The 24,544-nt window shown below is 41.2% G+C and overlaps 2 protein-coding genes and 1 pseudogene across 3 annotated transcripts in view; 1 reads left to right on the top strand and 2 right to left on the bottom strand.

Moving 5' to 3' along the window:
- Nucleotides 1-24,544, top strand: part of LOC140212491 (FYVE and coiled-coil domain-containing protein 1-like) — a 241,484-nt gene that overhangs the window by 153,943 nt on the left and 62,997 nt on the right. The gene's annotated exons all lie outside the window — the stretch shown is intronic.
- LOC140212492 (C-X-C chemokine receptor type 6-like) lies at nucleotides 15,023-20,900 on the bottom strand. The gene is given in 4 exon segments (XM_072283365.1): nucleotides 15,023-17,972; nucleotides 18,127-19,235; nucleotides 19,583-19,612; nucleotides 19,615-20,900. Coding segments are annotated over 3 exon segments (1,170 nt in total). The 5' UTR covers nucleotides 19,664-20,900; the 3' UTR covers nucleotides 15,023-17,972; nucleotides 18,127-18,144.
- LOC140212494 (C-X-C chemokine receptor type 6-like) lies at nucleotides 22,734-24,515 on the bottom strand (annotated as a pseudogene).

The raw sequence follows: 24,544 nt of genomic DNA, 5'->3' as shown, positions 1-24,544 counted from the left end.
CCTGGACTAGTTCCTGAGGATTGGAGGGTGGCTAATGTAACCCCACTTTTTAAAAAAGGAGGGAGAGAGAAACCAGGGAATTATAGACCGGTTAGCCTAACATCGGTGGTGGGGAAACTGCTAGAGTCAGTTATCAAAGATGTGATAACAGCACATTTGGAAAGCGGTGAAATCATCGGACAAAGTCAGCATGGATTTGTGAAAGGAAAATCATGTCTGACGAATCTCATAGAATTTTTTGAGGATGTAACTAGTAGAGTGGATAGGGGAGAACCAGTGGATGTGGTATATTTGGACTTTCAAAAGGCTTTTGACAAGGTCCCACACAGGAGATTAGTGTGCAAACTTAAAGCACACGGTATTGGAATAAGGTATTGATGTGGATAGAGAATTGGTTGGCAGACAGGAAGCAAAGAGTGGGAATAAACGGGACCTTTTCAGAATGGCAGGCAGTGACTAGTGGGGTACCGCAAGGCTCAGTGCTGGGACCCCAGTTGTTTACGATATATATTAGTGACTTAGATGAGGGAATTAAATGCAACATCTCCAAGTTTGCGGATGACACGAAGCTGGGCGGCAGTGTTAACTGTGAGGAGGATGCTAAGAGGATGCAGGGTGACTTGGATAGGTTAGGTGAGTGGGCAAATTCATGGCAGATGCAATTTAATGTGGATAAATGTGAAGTTATCCAGTTTGTTGGCAAAAACAGGAAAACAGATTATTATCTGAATGGTGGCCGATTAGGAAAAGGGGAGGTGCAACGAGACCCGGGTGTCATTATACACCAGTCATTGAAAGTAGGCATGCAGGTACAGCAGGCGGTGAAAAAGGCGAATGGTATGCTGGCATTTATAGCAAGAGGATTTGAGTACAGGAGCAGGGAGGTACTACTGCAGTTGTACAAGGCCTTTATGAGACCACACCTGGAGTATTGTGTGCAGTTTTGGTCCCCTAATCTGAGGAAAGACATCCTTGCCATAGAGGGAGTACAAAGAAGGTTCACCAGATTGATTCCTGGGATGGCAGGACTTTCATATGAAGAAAGACTGGATGAACTAGGCTTATACTCGTTGGAATTTAGAAGATTGAGGGGGGATCTGATTGAAACGTATAAGATCCTAAAGGGATTGGACAGGCTAGATGCAGGAAGATTGTTCCCGATGTTGGGGAAGTCCAGAACGAGGGGTCACAGTTTGAGGATAAAGGGGAAGCCTTTTAGGACCGAGATTAGGAAAAACTTCTTCACACAGAGAGTGGTGAATCTGTGGAATTCTCTGCCACAGGAAACAGTTGAGGCCAGTTCATTGGCTATATTTAAGAGGGAGTTAGATATGGCCCTTGTGGCTAAAGGGATCGGGGGTATGGAGGGAAGGCTGGTACAGGGTTCTGAGTTGGATGATCAGCCATGATCATACTGAATGGCGGTGCAGGCTCGAAGGGCCAAATGGCCTACTCCTGCACCTATTTTCTATTTTTCAATGTTTCTATACCTTGCCTCTATATTTCAGTAGGATGACTGGTGTTAAGGAACTGAAGTCATGTGGGATGAATTGTTCCCTGTAGGCCCTGTAGATATCACTACACTAGTGGGAAGTTTTTTCTTCTTTAGTAAGGAGCAGTATTGCAGCGAGAAAGACGGAGAGAGGTGCTGAGTAATGGCCCAATCTTGCCCTCACACTGGTCTGCACTGATGTTTAAGATTGAAACATTCATAGCATCGTGAAGCAGACATAGTTTGAAGTAGAATCAGGGTGGGCAGCCCGATCTGAGGATAACGTTTTGCTGTCCCTGCCAGTGATGACATGAAGGGTTAACTGGGGGCAGATGGCTGAGCAGAGCCTGTGGTAGTTTTTTCTGTTGCAGGGGCTTTGGGGTTCCATTTTGCCAGGCTTATGGATACTGTCTGCTGCAGAGGCTTTTATTGTGCGTTAGTTGCCACTTGGCCTTTTACATTTCTTGTTGGATAGGTGTGTCAGTCTAGCTGTACTAGATAATTTATTGTGGAATCATGAGCACTATTTCAGGGATGGAGTCACAGTTGAGTAACTCCTGTGTTTTAGCAGACACTGACAGCTTCTCTGTTAATGATAAATTCACTTATGTTCTTTGGTCTGGGTGGGAAGCACTCTTGGTTGTTTCAACCGTGAATAGCTGTCACTGCACTGAAGAATCTACAGATCTCATGGTTATCAGTGAGTTGATAAATCTGCTAAGCTTTTTCTATCTACTTTTTGTTCATGCTTACTGTTGATCCTCATCTTTCACATGTCAGTACAGCTGTTTCTTTTCTCCTCCCTTGTGGTGTGCTGTAGCTCCTAATCCTAGAAAGTCTTGCCTTAATAGGTAATAAATATTCAGACCTCTATGTCATTGTGATCAAATCAATTCTGGAGATTTCTGGCACAAAAGCCAAGAATCTGTTCACTGATACTATTCATGGTGGATTTCAATACAGCCTGGATACTGTAGTTACTTCAGTGCTTCTTTTAGTAGAAAATCATTACATTGTTTTTAAAGCTCTATCTTTACAGGATCCTTGAGACCTTCAACATAGGCACTTGTGTGGTGTGAGCATCTTGATAGTTGTCTGTGTCTAGTTATGTGCAATCATGCAAATAAACCATCATTGCATGATCATCAGTAAACTATCACACTTGTAACCAGATTATCAAAGGGAGATTTTTGTCTTTCGCCAGTTGTGGAACGATGAGATTGCTGACATCACAGAAATATTTGTTTTGAGGAGTTAACATTAGTAGGAGACTGTATAAATTTGGTTTGTTATTTATATCCTATGTCATAGGAGGGATTGCAGTCTTAGGAGAAACAGGGTTCAGTTTTGGTGAGGTAAAGAGTTTTTCACCTTCTTAAAAGGTGCACTGAGTATCAGTAAATTTGATGATAATGCCAAAGTTGGATCTTAAGTGAATGGACCAGAATTTCAAAGAGAAAAATGTACTGAAAAAAATAAAGAAACTGACAAGGCTAATATTTCAGTGAAAGTTATTAACAAGAATTGATGTTGGAGTCTGGAGGAAATTACAGAAAATAAGACATGTGGCAAAACCTTGTAAATAAAGTAGATTGGGAAGCAAGGAAGAGGAAGCAGAGTTAATCACCATGTCAAACTTGGACGGATCATTGTAGAGCAGGTTGAAAAACTACTACAGCTGCTGTCCCTTAGCACCAGCAACTAAGGTTCATTTTTCACTGCTGACTGTGAATTTGCTCATTCTCCCCTGGGTGCTCAGGTTTTGCCCACATTTCAAAGACAAGTGCATTGATAGTTTAATTGACTGCAGTAAATAGTCTTTAGCATTTAAGTAAGTGCTAGGATCTGGGTAATTGAGGATAATATAAGGAGAATAAAATGGGAATAATGTAATTGGTGGGTTGTGCAGACCCAGTGGGCTGATGGGCCTGTTTGCTTGCTGTTAAGGAAGTTACCAAATATTACATTCACCACAGATTTAATCCTAATTTGTAAATTCATTCCTTTTTTTTTATCTTCTGCTGTTTCAACCTCAGGAACTTTGACTTTAAAATTTTTGCACCATTTTTCAAGCTGAAATTTAAATTGCTATGTATTTAATGTTATTTATTTTTAATATTTCTGATACTTCAATGTGTATGTTTGTATATTCCCAATTTATGGCAAAAAAAAACCCCTATGATTCTGTTGCATGTCCTTGAAACCTTTTATCTGTGGTTTCACACATAACAAATACATAAACTGCTGAATGTAAAGGCTGCAACAAGTCAGAATAATCATTTATTTTTGGCCATGGCAAGACTTGTGGTCTCTGCTGCTGACTCATCTGCTTCCCAGTCAGACAATGCATGGTGAACAAACTATCTCCCTAATGGTGAATTGAGTGAATTTATCAATAAAGTAGTAGCTGGAAATGAAAGAGTCTTTGTACCCGTCTCATAGTACCAGGTACTTGCTTTAAATAGTGCTAGACCATCCTGGCACTTAACTTTGATGTGATGTTCGTATTATGTTAGTTAATGGCTTGGTTGGTGGAAACAGTTAAAATGTCTGCAGGAAGCAACAGACAAGTTGCCGGCATGCTCTGCAAAACCATTTGTCAGACTGTGTCAAATGAAGTCATGTAATGACAACAATTATGTTGTTCTCTTTATACTCCGGCATAGGAAATTACATTAAGCAATCTTAAACAGAGAATAATTTCTGTATCATGATTCCTATGCCATCATCTTATTGTAACTGAATTACTTGTTTTCTTCTAAGAAAAGACTTCACAGATGTACACATGGTATAAATTTTTATTCGGTGATACCTCCATTTTTCTCTCTTTACCAGGCTGATGTTCTTCCATCTTATTTCTAATTCTCTAACAAATTAATCTTGTGCCCTCTAGCCAGCTAGCCTCCCTTCAGTGAGAACAACCTCTTTTGTACTTCATTGCACAAATACTTATCCTGATTCTGAGGCCAGGTCTTTACGTATATTTAAGGCAGAGGTTGATAAATTCTTGATTCTTCAGGGTATGAAGGGATGCAGGGAGCAGGAGGAAATTGGGGCTGAGAGGAAAATTGCATCAAACATAATGAAATGGTGGAGCAGACTCAATGGGCCAAATGGCCTAATTCTGCTCCTATATCTTATGGTCTTATTACTCTGAAATCTCTCCTTAGGTGTTTCTGGTCTAAAGAGAACCGTCTGATTAGCTTTTCTTTCAGATGTTGTGGCTTTTGACTATGAATAGTTCCTACTTCAGCAGCTGTTAAAACATTTTATCAGGGGCTGGATCTTTATCTTCGTCACCTTTTATTCTGCTTGCTCCAGTTCATTCTTTGGCATTTAAACTGAGTAAATTAAATTTCTATCTTTTAAAACCTGTACTTCTTGAAACTCGTTCATGACGTTTTTGCATTTTGATCTCCTGTAATCATGAAATTATTTTGTGCTGGCGCAAGGTGTATTAGAACATAGAATATAGAACATTACAGGCCCTTTGGCCCACAATGTTGTGCCGACCTCTTAATTTACTCTTGAAAAATCAATCTAACCCTTCCCTCCTGTATCATTCTCCATTTTTCTATTTAAGAACTTCTTAAATACCCCTAATGTATCTGTCTCTACCAGGCAAAAATATGCTGACTTCTTCCTATTTTATCATTTGCCTCCAAGTATCCTGATACCACGTTCTTAATTACGCACTCCAGCATCTTACTAACCACTGAGGTCAGGCTGATTGGCCTATAATTTCGTATCTTTTGCCTTGCTCCCTTTTTTTTAATCACTAATTTTTTATTGCAACACCAACAAATTACATTCAGTACAACCAGTTGCTGATTACATTTTGACTGTTTAACCCAGCCACCTCCAACCCTCATCACCAACACCCCTCCACCCCTCAGCTTCTTCCTCATCCCTACCCCCCCTCCACCCCTCTCTCCCCCCCCATCCCACTCCCCTCCACCAACCAACTGAATAGTAGTGCATACACAGACAGAGCATTCCTATTTTAACAGAAGATCTTTTAAGTTGGATATCAAATTTGTCCACATTAAGATTGTGTTTGGTCATGCATCATTTACTCTTGCTGATGATAGTTCCAGGTAAGAAATGTCCAAAAATCTCCGAAGCCAGTGAGTACGTGAAATATCATGGGGACGTTTCCAACGCTGGACTACAACCTTCTTAGCTGCAGTCAGGCCTGCCAGCCAGACTTTGCGTGTTTTTTCCGTAAGGGAAAGGTGGGAGTCATCATTTAGAAGATGTACAGCGGGGCCCATTGGTAATTGTACCCCCGTTAGTTCTGTAATAGTACTGATAGCCTTCCCATACAACATGTATAAAAGAGCCAATGGTTCCATGGGGGCAAATGAGCAATATGGGTCAGGAACCAGTCACATTTGATGTCTAATTCTTGCTGTTAAGTATGCTCTATGACAAAATTTCAAGTGTATAAACGATTTGCGTTTTTCAAAGCACCGGCAGCATTATCCCAAATTGCATCCCAGTCTAAGTCTTGTCCCAATTCAGATATGTCCCTATCCCAGGCTTTCATTCCTGATGTGGGCATATATTTCTGGGCGTTTAATTTATCATAGATATATGACTCTATCTGTCCTGGAGCACTCTGTATCCAACTTAAAATGGGATGGTCCTTTAAATCTGACCCTCAAGGAACCCCGTAGGCTTTACAAGCTGATCTTACTCGAAAGTAGAAGAAAAGAGAGTGTTTATCAATATTATATCGAGATACCAGATCTTGAAAGCTAAGGATAGTACTTGCCCCATTAATATCTTGAAGAGTAGTAATACCTTTATCCTCCCAAGTTCTGTTAGTGAATGGTTTCCCTCAAGATAGAAAACAATTATTGTTTCATAATGGAGATGGTTTGCACCATACGCTTTTAAATTTTAGGAATTTTTCTGCTGCTCTAAATACTTGTAGCATTTGGGTTAAAATTGGACCGTAATACAAATCACATTTTTTGGTAGACATACCTATAAGGAGAAAGTCCTTCAACCTTATTGGTGCTATTAGTTCTTGTTCTATATTTTTCCATGACGAAACTTTATCCTCCTCCATCCAATAGCTAAGACTTTTTAATACAAATGCCCAGTGATACAATTTAAAATTTGGACATGCCAATCCCTCATACGACTTTTTGAATTGTAGAGCTCACCACTTTATATTGGGTCGTTTACCGTTCCAAACATAGCATCGTAGTAAGGAGTCCAGTTTTTGCCAATATCCTGCTGGAGGCGCAAGTGGGATCATTGAGCTGATAAAATTAATGTGGGGTAAGATGTTCATTTTAATGACCGATATACGGGTTGGGACTGATGCTGGCAGGTGTCTCTATCTATTAATATCTTCTATTTTTTTCAAAATTAAAGAGTAATTTGTTTTAGCCACAAATGATAGGGAAGTATTAACTTTAATACCCAAGTAGAGGACCTCATTTGCAACCTTAATCTGGGGAGGGAGAGACACCTTACTTTTATCCGTATTAATCAGCATCAGTGCTGATTTTGACAAATTAACTTTGTATCCTGAAAGAAATCCAAATAGCTCCAGTGTTTTTAAAACATAGGGGAGAGTTTGTTGAACATTTGCCATATAAACTAGCGTGTTGTCCGCGTAAAGTGATATTGAATGTGATGTTGTACCTATTGTAATAGGGTAGACCTGAGGAGAGTTTCTAATTAAATGTGCAAGCGATTCAATAGATATAGTAAAAGTTAAAGGAGACAAAGGGTCCCCTTGTCGTGTTCCCCATCCTATGTCAAATAACTCTTAGAAACCTCCTCCCACACATACCCGGGCTGAAGGATTAGCATACAGTGTTTGAATCGTATTGATTAACTTATCGCCGAACTTAAATTTTTTTAGAACTCTCCAAAGATATGGCCATTCAAGGCGATGGAACGCTTTTTCAGCATCTAGAAATAGCGGGCCACAGGCAGGCGGGATTTTATGTGTTACAATCAGTATGTGTAAGAGCCGGCGAATATTATCAGATGCGAGACGTCCCCTGATAAAGCCTTTTTGATCTGGGCTAATTATTTTCCCAAATACTCTCTCAAGTCTACTGGCTAAGACTTTGGAAAATATCTTGAGGTCGGCATTTATCAAAGAGATTGGATGGTAATTAGCACACTCCAAAGGGTCTTACCGGGCTTGGGTATAACTGTGATCAGGGCTATGTTTAGATCTTTATAGAAATCACCATTTCCAAAAGCTTAATTTAGATTATGAGGACACGCAGTCCTCTTTTATTGTCATGTAGTAATACATGCATTAAGAAATGATACAATGTTTCTCCAGAAAGATATCACAGAAACACAATACAAACCAAGACTAAATAAACTGACAAAAACCACATAATTGTAACATATAGTTACAACAGTGCAAAGCAATACCGTAATTTGATGAAGAACAGACCATGGGCATGGTAAAAAAGAGTCTCAAAGTCTCTTGAAAGTCCCATCATCTCACGCAGACGTTAGAAGGAAGAAAAACTCTCCCTGCCGTGAGCTTCCAGCGCCGCAAGCTTACCGATGCAGCACCCTGGAAGCACCCAACCACAGTCTGACTCTTGAGTCCGTCTGAAAACTTCGAACCTCCAACCAGCCCTCCAACACCGAGCACTGAGCACCATCTCTGCCGAGCACTTCGACCCCGGCCCTGCCAACGGGCAATAGGCAAAGCCGAGGATTTGGGGCCTTTCCCTCTGGAGATTCTCGATCACACAGTAGCAGCAGCAGCAAAGTGGGCATTTCAGAAGTTTCTCCAGGTGTTCCTCTGTGCTTCTTACGTCCATCTCCATCAAATCAGGATTGTGCATGGCCCCTACTTCACAAATACAATATCATTTCAGAGCGGCTGCACGCACTGCGTCGCACCGCCATTTTCTCCTCCCCTGAGACTATTTAGGAGGATTTAATTTAATGTTTCTAACCATACTGGTCCAAGAATATCCCAAAGTGCTAGGTAAAGTTCCACAGGTATGCCATCTATACCTGGCGTACGACCCTTAATTTGTAGCTTTGACTGCTTTAAGTAGCTCATCCAGTGTAATAGGAGAGTCTAGAGTTTTGGTGTTCTCCAATGACAACATAGGGAAGTCTAATCCACTAAAAAAAAACTGTGAAGTCATTCTCAGAAGGAACTGAGCCACTTGTATACAGTTCTTTAAAGTAATTCTTGAATGTCTGGTTTATTTCCTCTGTTGAAGATACTACTACATCTTTAGCACATTTGACCACTAGTATAGACCTTTTAGCTTCCTGTCGTTTGAGTGTTAGTGACAAAAAGAGGCTTGGTCTGCTGCCTTCTGCGTAATACTTATGTTTGGTTATATGGATCATATATTCTGCCCTGCTTCTTAATAAATCATTTAATTCTGCTTGTTTTGTTTTGGGCTCGTTTTCATTTATTATGGTGTATCTCCTTTAGACATTCTCCAAAACCTTACATTGTCCTTCTAAGGTGGAAATCTTTTGAAGACGGCTTTTATGTAGGTGGGAACTGAACCATATGGCGTTATTTCGTAAGAAACCCTTGATGGAGGCCCAAGTCACTGTCACATCCGAGACAATATTTAAATTTATAAATTCCCTCTCAGTTTTGTTCTCAGTTGTGTTAGAGATTCGTCGTTTTTTAGAGGGGTGGAGTTAAACCTCCACCTAGTAGCCTTATTTTTAATTTTGCCATAGTTAAAAGTAGATATGACTGGGTTGTGATCAGATAGATGTCTGGACAAAAATTCTATTGAGTGTACCAAAGGCAGCAGACCAGAGGATATAAGAATGTAATCTATCCAAGAGAAAGTTTTATGTCTTGTGGAGAAGAAGATATAGTCTTTAGCAGATGGATTATGCACCCTCCACACATCAGTTAAATTTAAATCTGTTAGAAAAAAGTTAAGTGCTTTGGAAGCAGATTCCTGAGAGCTTGATGTAGTTGAGGAAGATTTATCGAGGTTAATGTTTACCAAAGCATTCATGTTCGAACCAACATATAGTTGGTAGTCACTTATCTTCAGTAATTGTGAGGTAATTGAGGCAAAAAATTCAACCTCGAGTATAGTTGAGGCATATAGGCTAATGAATGCAACTTTCTTACCCTGAATGGATGTACAGCAAAAAGCTAGATGTCCTTTATTGTTGGCGCCAGTCCTTTCAATTGATACATTAATACTACGTCTCATTAATATCGTAACTTTCATATGAGTACCATCAGCTGATGCCGCAACAGGTTTATAAAAGCGGTTTTGAACCCTGGGAATGTCATTAGGTTTAAGATATGTTTCCTGTAACAGCACGATATCTATTTTCTTTCTGCGTAAGATATCTAAAACCTTTGAACACTTGTAGGGAGAGTTTATCCTCTAACATTAAATGATACAATAGTAAGATTTTCTAATTTATCTGTATTGCTCATCTTCCCCTGGATCTGTTGTTGTAAGTTGGTGGTGGAGCCCTGAGTTACCCCCTTCCCACCCCCCCACCACCCCTTGCATACAACCCTTTACTTTGTAACATCTGTGAGTGTCACTTAGCAATGTCAAACACTGAACATTAACCGCCCCCCTCTAGCACCAACAAATTAGAAAGGCAAAGCGGTTCTCATAGACAATCATATCAAGGAGACAAGAAAAAAATCCTGGTCAAACCTGTTAACCTTTTTAATTAAAACCATTCCCGTCAAAACCCCAACGGCTCTCTTGCGAGAGACTGTTGCTTTAATAGAGCGTCTCTTAGTGATGGCACCAGTGACATCTTATCTGGCGCCCAGGAACGTAAACAAGTTTACTGGAGACATAACCCGAAATGAACATGTACAACTAAAGATATTCAGAACAAACTGCTGTTTTTTAGCTTCATTCTTGATGAAGTATGACATTTGGGTGTATTGAATATCACCTTAGAAAGTAAAAGATAAAAAGTATATTCTAGGCAGACTTGTATCACCTTACCATGTTATCCTTGTACTAACAAGTTAACTGAGCCTTTACCTTAAAACTCTGACCTGCAATACTCAGAAACAAACTGGCCCCTTAATTAACGAAATACAAAAGTGCATCGAATGACTTTCCAATAAAAGAATAACCAGAAAACTTCACACCTAGGACGTTAACTTGCCCGTGCCTGTTAGATTGTGCATACGGGTTGGTCCGAGCTCTTAATGCAGTTCCATTTCCTCCCGAGGGGCGTGTGGACTTTGCCCAGGGTCTTCTTCCATACCTCCCAGCACTGATGATTTCAGAGCTTCTTTCGCTTCCTCTGCCAGGTTAAATGACATCTTTATGCCCTTGATATTCACTCTCAAAATCGCCAGGTATATGAGGAACGAGTCGATCTCCTTCTGTCAAAGCTTAGCGCGGATCTCCTTGTATTCCTGCTGTTCCTGCATCAAGCCGGGGCTGTAGTCAGCGAAGAACTGCAGCTGGGTGCCATCAGGGAGAGTAGGTTTGGCTTTCCTCGCGCCCTCCAGGATAGCCTGCCAGTCGGTGTACCACAGAAGCCTAAAACTGATTGTCCGCGGTCTTGAGGTGTTGTTGGAAAAGATCCTATGTGCTCTATCGATCTCCAATGGAGTGCTGTGGGAATTCTTGGGCGCTGGAATCCAATTAGGCAGCATCTCCTGGAGGTAACCTCTTGGATCGTTGCCCTCAGCGCCTGTCGGTAAGTTGACCAGCCGCACATTATTTCTCCTGGATCTGTCCTCCAAGTCATTTAGCTTCTTCTGTATCTTAGTCACCTCCACGAGACAGGAGTTAGTAATTTTCTCATTCTTACGCAAGCTAACCTGAATGTTGTCTATTTTGTTGAAGACTGTACTAAATTTTTTAGCGTGAATGTCCGCTTGCTCCTTTAGTGACTGCAGAATGTTGCCATTCTCTGCCATATGCTTCTGTATGGGGTCGAGAGCCTTTTCCAGCGACTCCTTTAGCATATGGGCTACCATTTCTTGCAGCAATTCCATCTCTGTTGCCATTGTTTGCTTAATTAGCATAACTATTTCCTCGGATGAATCGCTAGCTTGGTGTCATCTGCTGGTATCTTGTTTCTTGGTTGAATTTAGATCTTTTTTTGAGGTCATGTCTTTAGTTAGTTCTTTCTCCAACTCATCCTTGTATTAAGACCATCTATGAGCCCTAAAGAACATGAAAAAGGAAGGTTATATGTCAGCACTCAGTGCTGTGCTGCCATCTTGGCTCGTGCCTCACTGGAAGTCCCTCCCTTCTTATAGAGTGGAGTGACATTTGCCATTTTCCAGTCCTCCGGAACCATTTAAGAATTTAATGATTCTTGAAAGATCATTATCACTGCCTCCACAATCTTTTCAGCTACTTCTTTCAGGGTGTAGTCCATCTGGTCCAGGTGACATATCTACCTTCATACTTTTCAGTTTCCCAGACACCTTCCCTTTCTTAATAGCAACTACACTCACTTCTGTCCCCTGACAATCATGAATTTCTGCATACTACTCGTGTTTTCCACAGTGAAGACTGATGCAAAATACTTATCAAGTTTATCCACCATTTCTTTATCCCCCACTACAATCTCTCCAACATCATTTTCCAACGGTCTGATATTCATTCTCATGGCTTTTACTCTATGTATCAGAAAAAATTTTTGTATCCCCTTTTATAACATTGGCTAGCTTACCTTCATATTTTATCTTTTTTCTCTGTATTGCTTTTCTAGTTGCTTTCTGTTGGTCTTTAAAAGCTCAAATCCTCATGGAACATGAACTCAATCCCCCAATAATGAAGGCCAACAGACCATGTGCCTTCTTAACTGTTGTGGCATGAATAAGATCACCGGAGAGAGAGTTACTAGTAGATATAAAGCAGCTTCTTTATTCGACAAAACAAGGTTCAGTAGACATCATACGGAAGAAGATGCTTTAGGTGGAAAGATCTGCTGCCGAACGCGGGGCTTGATATTTATTTGCTACACACACAAAGGACCACTCCATATTTACAAAGTATAGACAATGCTTTCTTTTCAATCTACATACAAACTACACACCTCCTGAATACATCCATCCCACCGGTGCCAGCAGCATCAGGACTGGTATTCAGGAATCCATTGCTCCAAACTGAATCCACAATACATTTATTTGATATTTTACGTGCTTAACATGAAGGACAATCCATATTTACAAAGTATAGATAATGCTGTCTTTGAAACTGCATGCAAACCTCACACCTTCTCACCAGCAGCGTCTGGACTGGTATTCTGGTATTCACAGCTTTTAGGAAGTGCATTGTTACAAATGGACTGGGATTCTGATATTCACAGCTTTTAGGAAATGCATTGTCAAGGAACAGAAGACTGGTTGCTGAAGCCATTTACTAAGTGTTAATGACCTAAACCCAAAAATTACTCTAACAGTCCCAGGCCAACTAAGGGGGATCTATTCAAATAGGACAGCAGAAACACCCTGCCTTGAAATCCCCCCCCCCCAATTTTTGTGTGCCTCGATACCTACCCTAGCATTCCCTAATCGCTACCTACCAAATGTTAAGCAGAAGTGCTGTTCCAGAAATTTGAACAAATCTTTAAAAATGCAGCTTCTTTCGTGTGCCTGTCAGCTCTTTCCCTGCAAGCTGATTGCAGCTTAATCACATTCCTTTGTGTTCAGTCCTTCATTCTTTGGTCACTGAAACTCTCTTTCCAGGAGCACACAGGCCCTTTCATCGATGTGCAGGAAGAGGTTGGGGTGGCCTCTACATAAATGTCTGCAAGGGAGTGAAGTTTAGGGGAGACATCAGGGGTAAGTTTTTTTTACACAGAGGGTTATGGGTGCCTGGAATGACTTGCCAGGGATGGAGGTGGAGGCTAAAACATATGGGGTATTTAAGAGCCTCTTGGACAGGCACATGGATGAAAGAAAAATAGGGGGTTATGGGTGGTGTGGGTTTAGTACTTGTTTTTCTTTTTTTTAAGGAATATATGGGTCAGCACAACATTGAGGGTGGAAGGGCCTGTACTGTGCTGTAGTATTCTAGTGTCTAATGACCTCTCCCCGGTGGCACCCCCTTCCGAACTGGCCAGTCAATCACTGGCCCAACTGCTGGAAGGGCCAGCTCCTCAGACTGGGGGTGACTGCTTTCAGATGCTGTGTGCCGTATGCCTTAGAAGTTGTGGAACTTGCTGCCTCTGCTTTAACTTAAAAATCCCTCCCCATCTATTTTCCAATATTTTTCTATTCTATTCTATGCTATAAACTAATCATCTACCTTCAGCAACCAGCCTTCCTTACAGAGTACCATCATCATCATGCTTTAGCAGGCTATTCATGTTTTTCCAACACGCTGTCAGTGTCTTCTGCCACGCTCTCGGCATTTTCTGCCTTTGCGTTTCCTCCGGGTATGTTTTCATCAGCTGTGGTCAGGTCTGGCATGGGCGGCTGGTGTTCCTCTCTTAGGTTCTGTGTAATTATATGGTTACTGGGTACACTTGATCCCCCGCTCTGTCTGTGGGAGCAACAAGAGGGTGAGTTGTATGCTTTAACCTGAGTCCAGTGTTTCCACTGGCTGCCTCGCCGAGTCTGCACACAGACACACGTATCATTGGTTAAGAGTACTGTCTGTGGTCCTATCCACCTGGGGGCAAACCCTGGCCTTTCCGGCAGCACCCTCACTATGACTTGTTCGCCGGCCTGTGGAAGGACTTTCTCTTTTCCCTCTGGCTCTCTCTGATCAGTGATTCGCTGCTGTTGTTTCGCTCGATCCTTCAACACTTTTAGTTGGTTACGAAGGTCTTTCACATATTGTGTCATTCTATCCTTGTAAGCCCCAGGCTCCCCGCAACCCATAATTACCCCATAAGGGAGTCGCGAGTCGCATTGCTCGTCCCATCAATAATTCGTTGGGGCTGAGACCCAACGTGCGGTTCAGGGTTGCACGCAATCTCATCAGGATTCCTGGTAATACATCAACCCATGTCTTTCCTGTCTCAGCTATAGCCTTGGTTAACACATTATTGATCGTTTGGTTCACCCTTTCTACCATCCCTGAACTCTGGGGGTGGTAGGGTACGTGGAACCATTGTCGAATCCCTAGTAGTCGGCACATTTCCTTCATCACTTTCCCCGTGAAATGTACTCCCTGATCTGAATCCACCTGAACTGGGGTTCCCCACCTTGAGAGGATTTCCTGAACTAGAATCCATGCAGCGGTGCTGGCAGTGCAGTCCCTTGTGGGGAAAGCCTCTATCCACCGGGTGAAGTGATCCATAATTACTAGACAGTAGCTTTTCCCCCTGCTTTTTGGCAGGGGCCCTGTGAGGTCTATCTGGATGTTTTCCCAGGGTTCCCTCGGCCAAGGCTGATTTGCCAGCCGTAGCTTTCTGCCCTTACCAGGGTTATGCTGGGCACAAATGATACAACGGCGGCAGAATTTCCCAACATCCCCACCCATCCCTGGCCCCCACCAGTCCTGCCGGAGGGTTGTGATCATGCTCTGCCTTCCCTGATGCATTGCCCCATGATATAACTTCAATCGTATCTGCCTAATACATGGTGGAGCCACCGCGACTCTTTCCTCCCCGTGTGTCCAGCACCCGTCTGGTCCCTCCTTTGCCCCTTTTCTCCTCCATTTTTCCTTCTCTTCTGCCTCTACTTCTTCATATAATTTTACTAAACTGGCTTCTCTCGTTCCTTCCTGCATGCTTGCAATTTCAATTGCCTCTTGTTCCTCTGCTGCCTTCTTCGCAGCAACATCTGCCCACTCATTTCCCTTCTGTTTCATGCTCTCACCTTTCTGGTGTTTTTGTTCCTTCTTTATACCCTGAACAGCGGTAAGTGCGTCAGTTTTTATACTGTACTGCTTCTGGGGTTTATACAGACCCTCCTCTATTTTAACTGGGTTTATCTTTACTCGACCATGATCTTCCTTGTGTCTAGTCCACACTGCTGGGAACTGCTGACAAGGTAACCCATAGACACCATCCTGGCTCCAGTCTCTGGTGATCGGGGCAGCTGCGACTATGCTAGCCAGGTTGTGTATTCTGTTGGTTGTATGCGTTCGCTGCCTCTGATTTGTCCATATTATTTCTTCCTTTCCCAAATCTATAACAGCTCCTGTTTCCCTTAGGATGTCTATTCTAAGGATAGTGCCCTCGATATTTGGACATACCCAGAAATACACTGGAAGCTGCACTCCCCCAATTTCTGGTATTTGCAACTCGCTTCTTTCTGCTTTCACTGTTTTCCCTCCTCCTCCCCTAATATAAATGGCCTGTCCGGTTGTTGGCAAGGGTAAGTCTGTTATCGATACCGATGCCCCTGTGTCCACTAACATATTGCATTGCCGTCCCCCTAACATTGCTGTTGTGTACATCCGCGGGTCACAACTGCTGGCAGTGGGGCCCGCCACCACATCTTTTTCTGACCTTGGAACCATCTTTACTCGCTCTATGATCTGATCGACAGTGAGATTGGTCAGACTGGGCACCGGTGGGGTGAGAGATTGTGTGTCTGCTGTGATGTTCACCTGTTTTTCTTTCCTCGGTTTTGGACACTGCCTCCAAACATATCCCAATAGGCTGCACCTGTAGCATATCAACTCTTTTACCCTCCCACGTCAATTCCAGCAATTCCTTGCTTCGCGCTCTGGCTGCCGGCAAGCAAAACAAACCCTCTGGGACATCACAGCAACTGTATCCACTATAGCCACTTCACGATCTCTCTTGCACGTTCTTTGGTCTATTTCACTGGCCCAGAAAACTATCGCAGAGTAGGTCGACCCTGACTTCGTGGTGGGCTGAGCTCAGGCTTTCCTTCACCATTTTCAGGAAGACTGGGTTGTCCTTCTCTGGATTATCCAACCCTGAATGCTCCTCATGTGCTCGATATTTATGTTCTGCATAATCCATGGCCTTCTCATTAGCTTTTTGAATTACTGCCATTATCGTTACCCAGTTACTCTCACCTCCCCCAGTCGCTGCCTCACTTCCTCTTTAAAAAAGCGATATCTTCCTTCATTGCTGGCATTTCTGATAGTTGCCCAGGTACCATCCCGCACCCCTTGGGCCATCCTGTCCCACATATTCCTCGGGCACTTCGCTTTTACCAACACGTGTATATCTTTACGGTGTATCTGGTGAATTTCAACCATTTCCTCAAGCTTACACCAGAATTCTGAATTTCCACATGCAACTTTAAGTGAGGGCAAATCAGATAAAATGCTCTGTTTCTCCCCGGGGGGTGAAGAGCTAATGAACGGTCATAATCACGATCAAGGGCTAGCTCGGATCATCAGGGTTCTCAACCTGACGTTGCCCGACCTCAATAGGTGCCATCCTGGCAGATATATCTGGGTAAAACCTCTCCCTGAGATATCTCCACACTAATTCCCACACTACGCAAAATATAAAAGACGGGTACCAGTTAAACAACACATACTTAAAACCGCAGAGTATGTATTCCACATTCTGCCACTTTTGAGTACCTGAACTCATGATGCCTGCTGTATTCCTTTGCATCACACCTGCAAACGTATATACTAAAATACAACTCCCCGAGCGAGTCTACACGCCCCTACTCTGGTGTCTTGAACTGTCGGTAACTACCCTTCACAACTGGTGGCTCCATCTCACCAAGTTAACACGCAAAGTTTCCTCACTTACATAAACACACATGCATGCGCACACACCACTTTTATATCTACCAATTCAACTCAGCGTTCGTAATATTTCATGTTCCCGTGTATCACCGACTGAACAGATCCAAGTGTGAGTGCTATTTTAGAAAAATACTCACCAACTTAGACTGCTAGGATCACTGGCCACACAATGGGTCACGAAGGTACCCCACTCCTGGTACCAAATGTTGTGGCGTGAATGTCACTGGAGAGAGAGTTACTGTTAGATACAAAGAAGCTTCTTTATTTGACAAAACAAGGTTCAGCAGGCATCATACGGACGGAGAAGCTTTCGGTGAAAAGGTCTGCTGCCCAACGTGGGGCTCCATATTTATTTGCTACACACACAAAGACAAATCCATATTTACAAAGTATAGACAATGCTTTCTTTTGAAACTGCATGCAAATCTCACACCTTCTCACCAGCAGCTTCTGGACTGGTAGTCTTACAGAGAAGCTGAAGAAAATAAAATACCCATCAGCATAGCAGTAGTAACATGTTCTTAACCAGGATATTACACTTGTAATGATGGACTTTCTGACTATGGCTACTTCTCCTTGAGATGGTGATACTATTAAATCATCTGAAGTCATACCATTTATTCTGTTTAGAGAGAAACAGTTCAAGAAAAACATCAAGTCTCGAAATTCTTAAGAGTTCAGTTGAAAATTTAGTTCATAAAATATTCTGAAAAGTTGGTTCACTTGCAGATTTTTTTCTTTTTTTTGCATTCCAGTGGATGAGTATCAACTTTGCATTTTAATTTCATAATTTTCTCACTTTGCTTCTTACTGTTGATGTGTATCAGTAAGCAAACGTCTTCATACTGTGTAAAACAAAGGGATTATAATCTCTATAAGAAGACAAGGAGTAGATCAGAATTAAAAATTGATGTTTTGTCTTTACAAAGTTAGAACAGGAGACTAGTAAAAACCTTAAGAATTATGGAACAATTTCCTGTAACTTTCAATTGTACTTACTGGTATTCCATGAGTCTTTTACAAAGGAGACATCGTTGTTTCACTTAGACATGATCGTTGCTGTGACGTTTCATACTCAGTTTTCAGATGCACATGTAGTTGTTTTTGACTGATACATCCAACATCTTTTAAAATCTTCCAAAAATTGTTTCTAAACTTCACTCCAATAAATACATACAGTATAGGATTAAGACAGCAATGTACATAGGCAATGCTCTCCGTTATAATAATTGCATACTTCAGATTTGCCTGGAATTCACAAGTCCTGCTTTCTTCACTGACCATCTGTAAAGTTTGCAGCATAATTGCAACATTGAATGGGAGTTCACAAATCATGAAAACAATTACAACTGCAGCTATAATCTTTAATGATTTACCCTTCTGAAAGCCCTTGGCATGGAGCAGTTTGTTTGCAATGATTGTGTAGCAAATGATCATTGTCACAAAGGGTATCAGAAATCCCACTACCATCTGTGTTACATGGACTCCTACTCCAATGATGTCTGAATTAGATGGATAGATCATACGACATACAGTTTTACCAATGTCTCCAGTACTTTTTTCACTTAATAGAAATTCTGGAAGAGACAGAATGATAGCAAAAACCCAAATCCCTCCACAAACAGACATACCATGTGTTATTTTATATTTAGGCATTTTTGTTGCTTGAGTAATGGCATAACACCTGTTAATGGTCACACAGGTAAGCATAAACATACAACTATAGAGGTTGACAGTGTAAACACCATTTACAACTTTGCACGTAAAAGTTCCAAAAGTCCATCCATAATATGCATCTACTGCCCAGAACGGCAAGGTGCAAAGTAACATCAAGTCAGCAATCGCCAGATTCAACATGTAGAAATCTGTCATGCTCTTCAGCTTCTCATAAAGGACCTTTGCCACAATGACCAAAGAATTGCCTAGAAGCCCTGCCACAAATATTATTGCATATAAACTGGGCACATAAGCTCGCTTAAATTGTATAACTTTGGTATTATTACAAAAGAGGCTCTGCATTTCCAAGGGAAACATTGTGGTTTCATATTCATAATATGGATAATCATCTTCCATAATGAGGCACCAGGAATTAAATCTGCTGAATGCACCTGAAATAAAGCAGAGGGACTTGTTATGGACTGGGGCTGAACCTTAATTGCCCCTTAAAGAAGATGAACACAATGTACTCACTAAACAAACATAAATCATTATTTCATTAATTAACATGATAAGTTCTTATTCTAGTATTTCTTCTGGCAGAATATTACTTAACATTTGTGTGATCTCAAGTTTAATACTTTGTTATTTCAAATGGAATTTATTTTATGTTTGACACATTCATTTCAAAGTTAAAAGAAATAAATTATAGCTGTGACAGTTTTAAATATATCATTCGATACAGATTTTAAATGCAACTTTAAAAGTAAACACTGAAAGCAGCTGTATTGAAACTTACCACAATTGTTGAAAATTGGGCCACTTGGGAACAGTTGATGTGTGTCACTTGCTTTAACTGGTAATTATCACACTGATGCATATTGCATATGATTTAAAACCATATTCATCGACAGATCTGCTTGATAGGCTGATGAGGGGGATGTGCATTTGTTATTTTTATCTCAAAGTTTTTCCGGTGGCCTGGCGCTGAATTGCAACCTGAACCTGTAGGCCAGCTTTTCCACTGCATCTTTTCACACAAAATGCTGGAGGAACTCAGCAGGCCAGGCAGCATCTACAGAAAAGAGTAAACAGTCGATGTTTTGGCCGACATCCTTCATCAGGACCGCAAAAAAAAAGATGAGAAGTTAGATCAAGAAGGTGGGGGTAGGGGAGGAAGAAGTACAAAGTGCTAGGTGTTAGGTCACACCGGGACTTGGGCAGGGGTGAAATAAAGGGCTGGTAAGCTGACAGGTGAAAGAGATAAATAGCTGGAGAAGGGGAAATTTGATAGTAGAGAGTAGAAAACAATGGAAGAAAAGGAAGGGGAGGAGCACCAGAGGGGTGTGATGGGCAGTTAAGGAGATGAGGTGAGAGAGGAAAATGGGAATGGGAATGGTGAGCATTGAGGGCAATTACTGGAAGTTCGAGAAATTGGTGTTCATGCTATTGGGTTGGTGGCTAGCCAGACGGAATATAAGGTGTTGCTGCTCCAGCCTGAGTGTGGTCTCATCGCAGCAGTCGAGATGGTCTTGAATTGACGTCAGAATGGGAACGGGAAGTAGAATTGAAGTGGGTGGCCACTGGGAGATCCTGCTTTTCTGGCGGATGGAGTGTAGGTCCTCAGTGAAGTGGTCTCCCAGTCTATGTGGGGTCACACCGATTTACAGGAGGCCACACCAGGAGCACCGGATACCGTAAATAGCCCCAACAGACTCACAAGTAAAACGTCACCTCACCTGGAAAGACAGTTTGGGGCATGAATCGTAGTGAGATAGGAGGTGTAGAGGCAGGTGTAGCACTTGTTCTCTTTGCAAGGATACAATAAATACCAGGAAGGAGATTAGTAGGGAGGGATGAATGGACGAGGGGTTCGCATAGGGAGTGACCCCTGTGGAAAGCGGAAATTGGGGGAAGGAAAGATGTACTTGGTGGTGGGATACAGCATCCGTGAATTTTCTTGTCCACTTCATCTTTTGTTCATTTTGTCCTCTACTTTTGTGACTTTCACAGGATAATGTTTCATTGCACAGAGAATTAGGCACCATAGGAAATATCCTATCAGAATACATCCCAGCTAGGTATGCAACTGCTCTGCCCAAAGCTGCAAGAAATTCAAGGGTTGTGAATGCAGTCCAGTTCATTGTGCCAATCACAATGCTGCCTTTCTTCCATAGATTGCATCTACACTTCCTGCTTCTTTGGTAAAAGAGGGCCAACATAACAAGGACTCTTGTCACCATGGGGAATCTCTTCTTCCCTCTTCTTTCGGTCAGAAGATACAAAAGCTTGAAAGCATATATCACCAGACTTAAGAATAGTTTCTATCCTGCTGTTATCAGACTCTTGAATGGACCTCTCATTCAGAAAAGTTGACTTGTTGATCTTCCAATCTACATTGTCATGGCCTTTGCACTCTATTTGTTTACCTCTGTATTGGACTTTCTCTGTGGCTACAGCAATATATTCTGCATTCTGTTTTCTTTTCACTGCCTTGGTGTGCATAGGCATGGCATGATCTGCTTAAATGACATGTAAACAAAGATTTTCGCTGTATCTCAGTACAGTAAACCATTGCCAGTACCAGTAATATTCATTGTTGTTTGTAAATACTGATTTAATGTGTTTTTGCTTTTTTTTTTGCAGAGTCCTTATTTTGCCTTAAATCCATATAATCTGATTGTAGTTCTTACTGTCTGGTTATTGGAACTCTTAATGACTTTGACAACTTCTGTAAGTCTTTCATTAATATTTTTAGCTCTCAGGAGAACAATTGCAGCTTTTCTAGTCCCCTTGCCTACCTGAAGCCTTGCATAACTAGAATTATCTTTGTAAATTTGTCTTCCATCTGTTTAGTGACTTCCTTAAAAAGTGGTGTCCAGAATTGGTGCTAAAGGGTACTAACTGAGGAATTATTATGATTTCATAGAACTCAAAATCATAAAAATAAAAGGAAGTGTAAGCCTTCAGTCCCTTATGCCTGTTCTACCACTCAAAACGATCATGGTTATTCTTCAGCTTCAACATCACTTTCTTGCATATGTCCAGATACCTTGTTTCCCGTAATATCCATAGCCACAATGACTTTAATCTGGAATATTTTCATGAAAGCCGCCATATCTCTCCTGTATAGAGTACCTTAAAAGTGAACTCACTGAAAATGCTGAAGGAACTTGACAGATCAGGCAGCATATTTGGAGAGAGATAGAGATGATGCTTCAGGCTGAGGCCTTTATCAGGACCGGAAAGGAAGGGGGGAGAAGCCAGAATCAGAAAGTGGGTTGAGAAGGAGTACAAGCTGGATGGACTCTTCATTCCTCTCCAGAATCTGCGGAATTTCATATGTTTATCTAAAAAATGTTGCAACCTTCTGGGGGAAAAACAATTTCCTCTCATCTGTCTTGAATGGCCAACCTCTTTATTTTGAATCTATGAATCCCTGTTTCTGGACACCTCAGTCAGGGGAAATATAAATCTTGCATTTATCTTATATATCCCTTTATATTCCTGAAAAAGGGTCTCGGCCTGAGACGTCGACTCTTTACTCTTTTCCATAGATACTGTCAGACTTGCTGAATTCCTTCAGCATTTTGTGTGTGTTGCTTTGCATTTCTAGCATCTGCTGATTTTCTCATCTTTGTGATCCCCATAAGAATTCTGCAGTGAGTTCACCGCTCTCACTCTTTTAAACCCTAGGAGCATCTAGAGACTATCTACTAATTAGTTCAAAAAGCTTTCTGAAACTTTATGTTCACTTGCAGAATTGTTTTTCTTTTATTAACATTCCAATGCATTTTGATTTCTTCATTTTCTCACTTTTTCTTCTTACTGTTGGCTTGTATCAGTAAGCAAACTTCTTCATACCGTTTAAAACAAAGGGATTATAATCTGTACAAAGTAGACAAGAAATAGATCAAAATTAGAAATTGATGTTTTGTCTTTTCAAAATTAGAGCATGAGACTAGCAAAAACCTTAAGAATTCTGGAAACATTTCCCATAACTTTCAATTCCATTTACTGATATTTCATGAATCTTTTACAAAGGAGACAGTGTTGTTTCTCTTTGATGTGATCTTTGCTGTGATATTTCATACTCAGTTTTCAAATGCACGTGGTTGTTTTTGACTGATACATCCAACAGCTTTTAGAATCTTCCAAAAATTGCTTCTGATCTTCACTTCAATAAATACATGCAGAATAAGATTAAGACAGCAATGTACATAGGCAATGCTCTCTGTTACAACAATTGCATACTTCAGATTTGCCTGGAATTCACAAGTCCTTCTTCCTTCACTGACCATCTGTAAAGTTTGCAGCATAATTGCAACATTGAATGGGAGTTCATAAATCATGAAAACAATTACAACTACAACTATAATGTTTAATGATTTACCTTTCTGAAAGCCCTTGGTATGGAGCAGTTTGTTTGCAATGATTGTGTAGCAAATGATCATTGTCACAAAGGGTATCAGAAATCCCAGCACCATCTGTGTTACATGGACTCCTACTCCAATGATGTCTGAATTAGGTGGATAGTTCATATGGCATACAGCTTTACCAGTTTCTCCAGCACTTATTTCACTTAATAGAAATTCTGGAAGAGACAGAATGATAGCAAGCACCAAATCCCTCCACAAAAAGACATACCATGTATTATTTTATATTTAGGCATTTTTGTTGCTTGAGTAATGGCATGACACCTGTTAATGGTCACACAGGTAAGCATAAACATACAACTATAGAGGTTGACAGTGTAAACACCATTTACAACTTTGCACGTAAAAGTTCTAAAAGTCCATCCATAATATGCATCTACTGCCCAGAGTGGCAAGGTGCAAAGTAACATCAAGTCAGCAATCGCTAGATTCAACATGTAGAAATCTGTCATGCTCTTCAGCTTCTCATAAAGGACCTTTGCCACAAAGACCAAAGAATTGCCTAGAAGCCCTGCCACAAATATGATTGCATATAAACTGGGCATATAAACTTGCTAAAAAAAGTATAACTTTGATATTATTACAAAATAAAATATGTGTATCAAAGGGAAATGTGTTTTCATCATAGTCGTAATATTGGTAATCATTATCTTCCATAATGAGGAACCAGGGTGAATGCACCTGAAATAAAGCAGAGGGACTAGTGATGGACTGAGGTGAACCTTAAAGTTAAAGTCTGTCCCAAGCCTTGTGGCCCATCAGGCCGGTGCTTATGCCGGTTTCTGTGGCGTGAAGCGACTGAGAGTACGAGACTTCCCCCCCGGATAGGACGCCAGTCTATCATGAGGTTAATCCCCAGCATTTTGCCAGTACCCATTTTCAGCTGGGTGGACTGGAGCAGTGTGTGGTTAAGTGCCTTGCTTAAGGACACAACACACTACCTTGGCCGAGACTCAAACCCATGACCTTCAGATCGTGACCCCAAAGCCCTAACCACTTGGCCATGCGCCACAAGCTGAACCTTAGCTGCCCTTTAAAGAAGATGAACACAATGTACTCACTAAACAAGATAAATCATTATTTTATTAATTAATATGATAAGTTCTTATTCTAGCATTTCTTCTGGCAGAATATTACTCAACATTTGTGTGATCTCAAGTTTAATACTTTGTTATGTCTAATGGAATTTATTTTATGTTTGACGCATTCATTTCAAAGTTAAAAGAAATAAATTATAGCTGTGACAGTTTTAAAAGTATCATTTGATACAGATTTTAAATGCAACTTTAAAAGTAAACATTGAAAGCAGCTCTATTGAAACTTAC

Source organism: Mobula birostris, chromosome 19, assembly GCF_030028105.1.
Source record: "Mobula birostris isolate sMobBir1 chromosome 19, sMobBir1.hap1, whole genome shotgun sequence".
NCBI lineage: Eukaryota > Metazoa > Chordata > Chondrichthyes > Myliobatiformes > Myliobatidae > Mobula > Mobula birostris.
Note: the sequence above shows the minus strand (reverse complement) of the source record. Positions and strands in the feature narration are given on the sequence as shown.